Consider the following 11106-nt stretch of genomic DNA (forward strand, 5'->3'; position numbering starts at 1 on the left):
CACACACACACACACACACACACACACACACACACACACACACACACACACACACACACACACACACACACACACACACACACACACACACACACACACACACACACACACACACACTTTTAATGACAACTCCAGTGTTTTTTAACTGGTTTAAGCATGATGTTCTGAATCGAGTCCATTAATTATAGCCACTGCTTCAGCTAAGTTCTAACTGACCCTCTGTTTTAATGAGCCCCAGCAGGCTTGAGACTCCACTGCTAGTCTTTTCATTACACTGGTACTGAGGCAGAAATAACAAAAATGAATAAATGTATTTTTCACTGTCTTGAAAACCTCACTCTATTTACTCTGCAAGTAAAGGCACATGGCAAATAAAACTGCTTCTCCATACACCCCTTACTGTAGATCAAATTTCAATAGCTTTCCAATTATTTACTTCAGCCTGGCTAAACGGCTGTAGATTAATAAAACTGCATTATAGCTGCGTTTGGGTTATCAGTGTGTTTCAATCACCATTCACAATTATGTTTGATAACCTTTAACAACATACATTGTGGTAAAAGCAATGTGCATTGATCAAAACAACACGTCTCTCCCACTCCCCCACCTCTACCAAGTGCGACAGCATAAAGACAGTAATCAGGGTCTGGACACCTGGAGATATTCCTATAGCAGCTCTTTCATTGCATGCATGGAAATTCAACTCAAATCAACATAGCTCCAATCTCGTTCAATTGCTTTCCAATATCCAATCTGGCCAGCGCATCAGTAATAATGCATTAAAACTTCTCCTGAGGCAGGTTCAAACCCACCGTGTTTAGGAGGATGCATGCTGTAAGAGATATGACACCGTGTGTGTGCCCAACACAGGTGTAATGGAGGAAACAGCTGAAGTTGTTTTAATACAGGGGACAACCAGAATAGATTCCAGCAGTGTTTCAGGCTCAAGGGCTTATCAAGCATTCAAGCAGAACAGTTAGACAATATTGAAAGTAATGATTAAACACGTCATTAAACACGCCTGGGATAACATGCACCAGATTTTAAATATGGGCCCTAATTGCAGTAAATGTAAAAATAATAGATGTAAAAATAATAATAAAAGCATAGGGACAAACAAAACAATGAAAGAGATGTCTTGAGAGCATTACCATAGATGCAGATGAATCACAATAACAATTCAAACTTAATTGTACCAGAAGTTCCTTTCTTTACTGGCAAAATCCCAAGACGTTATCAGACCACATTGACATGATGTTTCTGTTCACATGTCCTAGAATTGGCTCACTTAGTACAATTAAATTGGATGAAAGTGACACAATTACATAAGATTGAAGTATCTGGTTATCTGAAATTCCACACGGGGACACTCATAACCCTGCTGGACTGCAGTCATGCCCATATAGCGTGTGGTTTCTGCAATGACCTTACTGCAGAGGGTTAGAGGTGCACTGGAATATTGATCAGTCTACAGATCTTTGAGAGCTGCTGAAATCCTTGGCAATGGAATTACAAAGACATATTTTATGTTGCAATCCTTGGCCCACCTGCCTGAACAAAATCTGTAGTAATGTCCGTCCGTCCCTGTCCCCCCCCAGGTTATGACTGTTCTTACATTGCCATTTCAGAACGTATGGAGTTATTATACCTGCAACTCCATTAAGAAATGAAGTAATTGGCTGTCTTTTATTCCACTTAAAGGAACCTGACGTCTCGTTCAATCAGCATCACTTTGCTGAGTGTTGCTGCAGCATTTCTGCATTCTGCAGAAAGTTTAGCAAGGCTACACACCAGTGCATTTGTCTTAAAAAGCAGGAATCCAGTGCATTAACAACTACATTATGACAAAATGGTTTACATTATTACACAATACACTCAAAAGCAAATGTGATAGTTATCTAATTGAAATGATTCTGTGCAGCAAAATGTTATACTTTAAAAAAAAGAGGCTTTAGGTAAAAGCATGCAGTATAAAACAAAAAATAAGTCATTTGCTTGAAATGCAGTTCTGAAAGCAGCAGTATTTATATGAACTTGTCATTGACATTAGATGCGTTTAGCAAACATTCTGCAACAGTACATAATGCAGAAAAGGATTGTTTGTTCTCTTGCAATATATGAACAGCCTGTAAAACAAATTTACATTTGGTCAGATTTCAATCTCATTAACCAAAACATGCATTGCGGCTGCTTGACTTCTGGAGTGCTACTTGTGGCTGTCATTACACACAGAGGGAAAGCCATTCCAGCTCCAGCCACTTACTGTGTGGCGTCTTTCAGTCACAAATAGAAATAGTCAAGCATAACATTACTTTTAAGTTTCAGTTGAGCTCAGCCTTGGTTTGGTGAGGTGAAGAAAATATCTGTATTATTTTGTACAGCAAAGAAAGAAAAAGTAAACCTGAGCCTGGGGCTGACATTACCTTCAAGGAATGTACACAAATAGGGTGGCTAACAAAGTCTACCGCTACTTTCTGAGGCAGAGAATAGTGTATTAACCAGACTTCCATTTATTATATTTTTTCACTAAATATAACATATTTTTTGTAGGACACTGCGGCTTGACATTAATTAAGTTTCTACTTTGCAGTACGGAACCTTCTTACTCAGCACTGGGCTTGAACAAACTGCCAAGCCTGGGGGTGTGTGAGCCCCACAAGAATACAAATGAATGACTGGCATCTGCAGCACATGAAGATACCTCCCTTCATTTAGATTAGTAGCTCATTTATTATTCATGAATTATTTATCTTTAGAACGTCTTCAACAGTAGAATTTCCCTCTGCCTCAGGAGACAAGTCCACCAAGTGAATGGCAGCCAGGGATTATACTATTACTGACCAGGGGTCAGTTGCATCAAAATACCCTAATTGCTCCAATTTAAGTTCAACCTTTTAGGAGTGACGTTAAGAAGTATTGTGCAACATTAGTCTTTTCCATGAGTAGAAGGCTTGTTGGATACAGCTGCATTTTAAAACAAGCTCTACAATTCAGCTTCAGATGCAGAACAATGCAGACTCATCATTTTAATATGGATAGTGAACCAGTTAATTAACTCAAGGCTTGCAGTTTCTAGCTTCAGCAGATTTGTATAATTTGCACTGCATATTGCAGGAAATGCATTCGGAATTTGGGGTTTTGGCAGAGCTTTGTCGACAAAAAAATGATGCTCATGTAGTCTTTACAGCCAGCTGAACTCTTTCCTTGATTTAATAAAAAATATTTATATTTTTCACCAGTACTAGAGACACTATACACTATAGTAATATAATCGCTGGCATAAAATGAACTGATGACAACTGGTTGTGTTCTCTTTAACAACTCTGAGGCAAGAAAGCTGTTTAAAACTGTGCCGTACTCTAGGGAAGCCTGCTGAGTGATGACAAATCCTCTTGCACTAAACTGATAAGAAACACGTCACTGCATCGATTGCCCTTAATGTTTTATTAAACACACTATCTGTTTTTGTCTTTTACACACATTATGTTTTTTAGCACTCGGAGAACTAAATAAAATTGCTTAGAATGTACTACACACAGCAATTGCCTCTTTGGAGGTATGCTGTGTACCATATAGGAATAATTCCCTCCGGGTAAACCTACCATCTGGTTCAATGCTCATTAATCAGACATACATTTTACTACACCTGCTTCCAAACCAAGGTTTAACGTCTATCCAATCATAATATTATTATTCAACTTGTCACCGAATCCTTTTATAGCTTGATCGGTGTGTGCTCATTAGCCTATGCCTCCCTGCACGTAAAAATGATAAACTTAAGAAACATAAACAGATGTAATGCTAAATAAACGGGGCTCTGACTAACTGCAATCCTTTAAGACACATTTCATAATTAAAACACAGTAAGAGCTAGGCAATGATTTACAAGTAAAATGGTGCCGCTATTATGAAACAATTCATCCATAAGTTCAGCAGAAGGTAACTATATACATTCTCTAGGGGCATTCTTACACAAGCTATGCATTTTAAAAAAGTATTCAAACTTGTTCAGCAAGGTCTGCTGCTGAGACTCATTTTCTCTTGTCAGCCAGTACAGACTCGCAATGGTATAATTCTGTGACCGTGGTCTGTTCACTGCTGAGTTAAAGGGAGGCATTAATGTATGGGCTCTACTTACTTACTGGGTTTGTTTTTTTTTTTTGCCACTTAATTACAGAACTTCTTATAAAATGATATTACTGTTCAATTGATCTAAACAGTGGCACACCTAAATACTGGCAAGGTTATAAAACACAGACATATAACTGTGGATATGATTCTGCTGAATGTTCAAAACATCCAGGGACAAGGCAGTGCCAGCCCTCCTCTCTCTTTTGATAGATGAACTGCCTTAATCTGATTCTTGGCCTTTAGCTGTTCCAAATGAATCTTGAAATGAGTGAATCGCATTAAACTGCCCTGGGGAAATCTCTACTGGCAAGGTTTGAAATAGGTACAGTAGTCTTGGCAACACATTCATTTTGACAGCTTCCACTCTAGAATTCGGGGACAGAGGAAGCAGATTCCACCTGGACATATCATCTTTGATTATTAGGGTTAAAGGGTCATAATTTAAAAGAAATAGCTTTCAGGGGTATTTTGGCAAATTAACCCGCAGGAATTTAATAGGTACTGAATGCCACTTCAGTTTATATCTTTCTTTCATTTGATCTGATCTGAATTATATAACAAACACCCCGAGACTTTACCATATTCCTCCAGGAAGGACATCACCTCCCTGAGGTGATGTTTTATGGGATGTAGTCTGTTCCTGTTGTTTACATAATCGTCATGCTAATATTTATACAGTTTATCTTAATGTAATCTTCTAGAAACAATTCTTCTAGAAAGAAAGTACAGCATGATTTTACTGCACTAGTTTGTGTAAACAGTGAAGAGACTTCGATACATATTTTTCATTCCAATCTTTTTTCAGTTAGATTGAACCATTTTGCTAAGAGATAAGACAATAATCTGTCAATTTACTGAAGCAGCTGCCATCATAACCATTTTGTAGAAATATTAAAATGAAATCAACTGCCACCTTGTGGCAACAAATTGGTGGTACATCACTAACTGAATCTGAGTTAGTTTCTTTTATACGGTATAAAGATGACCTAAACTGTCCGCTGTTAGATGGATGACTCGTTCTGCTTGACTGTATACAATATTAACCCATACAATATCCTCGGTCTGGGGAAGGGAATGATTTAGTACCTCTTATGAACAGTAACTGTCTCTCTGGGTCCAGCAGAAAGACTGGGTCCCATGGAGTAGCTAAGGACTGTGGAGCTGGAAGCACCAAATTACAGATGAGGGTCCCATCAGTGCTGTCAATGAGCGCTATGGTGCTGTCCCTGTACATGAAAAGGACCTGAGAATAGAAACATATCATGGAACTCAGTTAGGATATTAATACATATTTTCTAATGATTTTCATAAAAGATAATAATACCCATTTTTATTAGGGTAAATGAAGCTGGGCATGATCTATATATTGTTCTTCAAAGAGGAAAGTTGATGGCTGCTGGTCTGTTTTAAAGTCACAGGATCCAAAATAATTAAATTTAAAACACATTTAAATGAAGAGTAGCCAGCAATGCCCTGTAATTATATTAGAGCCATGGCAACACCAGTGTTGTTGATAAATGACACAACTTATACAAACTGGCTTAAGTGCTCATGGTCACCTGAATAGCTTTCAACATTCAAGTGACTCACCAAATTGGGTTGAAAAGGTATGGATTGTATTGCACTGGGGAGGGAACCTTGATCTTCAGACCTATTGATAATTAATCACAAATCAGTTAGTTTTGCTTTTCACTTTAGATTGAGTAAATACAGGAACAGAATAAACCATTACTCTGATGCTAAACAATGACATATTTTCTTGATGCAATATATTTACTTTTGCATACACAGAAGCTTGTGGTAATGGCACCGTTAATACAGTAGATGTGTTTCTTAATGGCACTGGAAGAAGTTGATAACATATTGATTTGAATGAAGAACTTACAGGAGAGCATTGAAACTCACCTTTCAGTTATCCTTGTAACAGTGGTGTCCCTGCCTCTTACTGATACAACTGCATGTGATGCCCCATCTTTGCAAGACACCAAGACCTGAGTTTTGGGGTTCACTTGGAACGTGCTGCGTGGGACATTACCTTTATTGACAGTGTGGGGTTCCATAAACTGCACATGTCTGATATCACTGTCCCCAGGGATTGAAAGCAATGAGCAGGGGAGACCTGCAGAGCACAACACAGACGCATTTCAAATCACAGGGCTGAATTTTAAATGTATAAAAAGGTCATTTAACAATATCCCTTACTCGTTAGATGTTAACGGAATTGGGTTTAAAAATTGCAGAACAAAAATGCAGCAAGTAATCAATTTGTCAGATAAATTGCAACATTTCCATTGTTCGGGTTACATCCAAAATAAAGGGAGAGTTACTTTTATAAAGATTTCAAAATCTGATTATGTAAAACTCCAAAGTCATTTTGAGAATGTCTTAACTTAACAGACATCTTGTGCTCCAGCTGTAATGTGCTCAAGAGGACAGTGACACCTGCTGTCACCTGTTTTTGTGATGTTGACTGAGTGAACTCAAGCTCTCGAAGCCAGGAATCTTTGGGAAACCGGTGGACCTCCAGCCTGTGTTGAGTCACCACTGCCTGTGTTGAGAAGCCAGGCTTGGTTAAGCAATTCAAACTAGGCTAAATGTGCAGAACAAGTAAGCAGCCACCAGACATTATAAAAGTGAGTCAGCGATTTGGCTTCCTACTTTATCTGGAGTATGGGTTGCTAGAAATGAATCACCAATTCATTTATTGACTTTTATATATTTATACATCAGTGCATATATTTGTGATTGATATTTTTATATGGTACATCACATTTTTTTTTAGTTTTTGGTACAGAGGTTTCTTCTATTTACATCTTCCTGGATAAAAATGAGGTAGATTTAGTTAAAGATCAATGAATTGTTTACGTTATTACCACAAAAAATCATCAATCTATCTATCTATGTTTTTATGGCATGCTTCTTTAATGTCGTGTAATCTGTCTTGAGGTTTGACTTTCCCCGTGGGTCATGTTATAATTTCACAGGTATTTACAGTGCTATTTAAACACAGGTGCCTGTGAGTCAGACTCATGAGAATGTATCATGCTTACGAAAAAAAAAAAAAAAAAAGAGGTAGATTTGAATCCTCACCTGGATTTCAACCGTTGCTTCTCAGACTGGCGACTGTTTCTTTGTTTGTTCTACACGCTTGAGTTGTGCTCTGTTCTGGATAGTGCTCCATGCATCGTCGATCAATGTGTTTATCACCTTGCTGATCATCCGAAAAGGCTGAGGCAGCTCATCCTGAATCTGTTCAGGGTCCTTCTCAAAAGCCTCCTCCTCGTGTACACTGCAAGCCGCCTCGGACGGGGAGGGAATCTCCAGCGAGCTTTTTCTCATGTACACAGGCATCCTGAAGCTAGTTTACAGGCCAGGTAAAGCTATTATAAACAAAGACGTGCAGAACCTCCAAAAAAATTAAACAAATCTAAACTAAAAATAAATAAATAAACAAACAAACGGGTTCATTCTGAAGTTACATCGTGTAGACATTTTTTTTTAACCTGTAACCCACAGTCACATGGATCCACAACAGAAGTATTTTCCAGGTGAAATAATTGCGAAAACAATTAAGTGCACTAGTCCCAGGAACGTGTTACCACATGTTCAATATTAAATAATATTAGCATCAAAATACAGGCTACTGGTAATGCAAATAAACAAATAATAATAACAACTTTTTGGCCACTTACTAAAACATTTTACTTGCAAAGTTCTTACCTTTGCTTCTCAGTTGTTGACACGTTGCCATGGTATCAACCACAGGAAGTGCCCTCTTTGCCTGTCCGTCTGGTAAAAGAGTCCACGCAGCAACGAGAACTGGTGCTGCAGTTAATTGTACCTTATTGCAGCTATTGTATATCCATTCATTCATTTAATAATGTGGACAACTAGTGGCGGACTTTATTTCATAACTCTTTTAAGAATAAGGAAGATTACATTTTTCGGAAAAGTCAGCTATATTTAATTTTTTTTTCGCTGTTTAGGAATTTACTTTTTTTTTTTTCTTGCTGTTGTTTTACACGTTTCTAGGTAAAAGGGCACAATTGGTTTCCTAGTTTTTATGCTGGTCTGTCAAGCAAGGTTCACACGCTCATTTTGTATAGGTATTTCACCTTAAACTCACCTATTGTATATTATTTATATGTATGTAGATTAAAAACAAACAAACAAACAAAAAAACACTAAGATATCATTTTAGTAAGTTTTGACGGGTTTGTACAGTTTGCAGGTGCACCGGTTTAATATAAGTATGGAATACTTTGTAAATTTCACCAACCAGAGCCAAGGCAGAGACCGCATATTCCGGTGAGTTTGTTCGGTGTTTTATTATTATTATTATTATTATTATTAGTCGTAGTAGTTATAGTACTGTATTTTACACTAGTGTATTTACTCAGGTTGTAGAAAATAGGAGGCAAGCTAGCAGAGCTGAATGTTCAGGTGTGCCTTATTCCCATTCCTTCATTGGACTTGAATACAAGATCACTTTACACTGCTGTGACATCACCGAAGCTGATCTTTAGTATACGGTACTCATGTTTCACTTCATGGGCTGTGTTGGTTCGTTTGCATGCGACTCTGTGGTGCTCTGTGCTTGGTTTCTTTCAGAGCCGCTCAGTATGGATCTGCCTTGCTTATTTATTTATTGAAAAACAAATCTGGAAGACAGAAACTGATCAAAAAGCTACAGAGCCTGGAATCCAACATGAGCACAGGAAGGAAGTGTAAGTGTTGGAGTGATGTGGAGGGAGTGGGAAACCTGCTCCCCAAAGCACAACATTCACAAGCAAAAACAGGGAGGGAAATACCACTCTCATTGCATTGCAGTCTGTTCAGTTCCTGGTTTTATTTCTTTGAGTTTAATAAGACACACCTGACCTTGTTACCTGTACACTGTGGCTGCTCATGCTCGTAGTAAAACCAGGAATGAAACTGCTGTGCAACAGGAGTCTTATTTCCATCCCTGAATAATAATGTCACAAACATGGCTCTTCAACACTTTATCTGTACAGTGTCAATGTGGATGTTAATTCAATGAGTGGTGCACTGTGATAAAAGGTGACAGACATGGCTCAAACTGCTATGCAATGGGTGTCTCATTTCCATCCCTGAGTGTAGCGATGCTCAGCTCACAGTCTTAACATCTTACCTTTCTTTCAGTGTTCAGACTGGGCAACACCGTCAGTGCGATCGATGCAGCCAAATGCACCATGCATCTTGAAGACCCAGTGCTGCGTTTGTGCTTGACGGTGGCCAATCTGAATCGCTCCCTGTATTTCTTGTGTGACAACATACTGTGGGCAAGAAGTATCGGGCTGGTTACTGACATGGACAAGGAGAGGTGGAGCGTGCACGCCTCCCGCTGTTACTTTGTCTCCTTGCTCATGAACCTGACCCGGGACCTGTACGAAATCTACCAGGCAATGGAGCGGGAGGCTGAAGACAAGCAGTATCGGCAGAAGGTGAGCCAGCACCGCAGTGACGGCAGAGATGTGGCATGCGTGGCAGTCCTGAATCTCCAGGCTCTCCTCCTGCTACTGTATCACAGCCTGAGACGCAACCCGTCTATCCTGCTGGACACGGTGAAAAATGCGTGTGACCTCTTCATTCCCATGGACAGGCTTGGCATTTATAAAACAAACCCCGGAGTGGTGGGCTTGTGTGGACTGATGTCCTCGATTTTAGGAATCCTGACACTCATGAAACCAAGCTTCAAACTGAAGCCTTAACATTGGAAGCAGTGATTAGGTATCATGAAGCTGAATATCTACTGTTTGTGGTATAGCAAAAGTTGCACAGTTATTATTGAGAGATGAAATGGTAGCCGTGTCAGTCCAGAGATGATAGATGTGTAGATGTGATATCTTTTATTGGACTAACTAAACAATAATTAATCCCAAGCTTTCAAGACCTTCAAATGACTCTTTCTTGAGGTAAAAGTAGATAAGAGAGATTGTATCACTTCTCCTTCTCTTTGTCTGTCATCTCTGGACTGATATGGCTACCATTTCATCTGTCAATACCTTACAGCAAAAGGTCTTTTTGTAATGTAACATACAGTAAAGCGCTGGGATCTTTTTCTATAGTACTGTAAAGCATTAACCCTAAATACTATAGGACATGCTCTGCTATAGCGGGTATTGTAGGAAATAAGCAGAACTGTTACTATGGTTCGAAGCAGGAAATTAAAAGCTACTGTGTGTTCTAATAGCCGTTTGCATTCCATGGAATATTTAGATATCTTCTATTGGGGAACTCTGGAATTTAGAATACATATTGTATGTTGGAAAGAAAATAATTTGGCTATCATGGGCAACAATGGGAATAATTTCCATATTCAGTGGATTATCTGACTTTTTTTCCTTTTATTGTTAGGTTCAGGTTTAACAAGTGTAGTAATTCCCTTCCTTTCGGGTCTGGCCAAACGATTAGCATGTGAAATGAAAACTAATATAAACAGCAGTGTCTAGGATAGTCCTAGACTGGAATGGTTAACAGGTCTGATCCGGTACGAATCTGGAAATGTGAATGTTCATTATTATTAGTAGTAGTACTATTATGTATGTGTTTAGGAAAGCTAACATTTCTTTAGGACATAAAAATATAACTATGCAAGTATTTTAAAGTATGCAAAATAAACACTTCTATCTCAAAATATAATTATTATATATACTTCTTACAATTTCTATTATACTGAAAGATTGTGTAGCTAAGATTAACCGAAATCTGTGTATGGTTAGGTAGCGTGGTTGTGAACTAATAAAGTATTTTTTCTTGACTCATTTACACATTGAATTGGTCTTCAAACCAGTTAGTTATTCACATTTTTCCTGTTTTTTTGTTGTTGTTTTTTGGTTGAGTCATAAATAATGCAGAAATGGTGTGAATAATATCACAGAGAAAACTACAGGCATCCCCCCCCCCCCCCCCCCCCCCCCCCCGAGTATCATTCTGACTCTGAAATGCATTACA

At 38.6% G+C, this 11106-nt stretch overlaps 1 protein-coding gene and 1 long non-coding RNA gene across 2 annotated transcripts; one reads left to right on the forward strand and one right to left on the reverse strand.

Annotated features, from left to right (window-relative positions):
- Nucleotides 1-2906: 2906 nt before the first annotated feature.
- On the reverse strand, nucleotides 2907-6676 carry LOC121298928. The gene is made up of 4 exons (XR_005947346.1): nucleotides 6584-6676; nucleotides 6167-6250; nucleotides 5722-5782; nucleotides 2907-5374 (listed from the first exon to the last, which is right to left on the reverse strand). It is a non-coding gene; the product is annotated as an uncharacterized LOC121298928 (long non-coding RNA).
- Nucleotides 6677-8005: 1329 nt separating this feature from the next.
- LOC121298912 (peroxisomal membrane protein 11A-like) lies at nucleotides 8006-11053 on the forward strand. Its single transcript, XM_041226222.1, has 3 exons — nucleotides 8006-8439; nucleotides 8743-8858; nucleotides 9295-11053. Exons 1-3 carry the CDS (start codon nucleotides 8384-8386, stop codon nucleotides 9861-9863), a joined length of 741 nt encoding a protein of 246 aa, XP_041082156.1. The 5' UTR covers nucleotides 8006-8383; the 3' UTR covers nucleotides 9864-11053.
- The last annotated feature ends 53 nt before the right edge of the window (nucleotides 11054-11106 follow it).

This window comes from Polyodon spathula, chromosome 24 (genome assembly GCF_017654505.1).
Source record: "Polyodon spathula isolate WHYD16114869_AA chromosome 24, ASM1765450v1, whole genome shotgun sequence".
In the NCBI taxonomy this organism is placed as follows: Eukaryota; Metazoa; Chordata; class Actinopteri; order Acipenseriformes; family Polyodontidae; genus Polyodon; species Polyodon spathula.

What these genes read in the sequence shown, in the direction of transcription:
- LOC121298912 (XM_041226222.1), top strand. Translation starts at nt 8,384, where the DNA reads ATGGAATACTTTGTAAATTTCACCAACCAGAGCCAAGGCAGAGACCGC. An exon ending in GGCAGAGACCGCATATTCCG is followed by an intron (nt 8,440 to 8,742) that starts GTGAGTTTGTTC and finishes GGTTTCTTTCAG; the next exon opens with AGCCGCTCAGTATGGATCTG. An exon ending in CATGAGCACAGGAAGGAAGT is followed by an intron (nt 8,859 to 9,294) that starts GTAAGTGTTGGA and finishes CCTTTCTTTCAG; the next exon opens with TGTTCAGACTGGGCAACACC.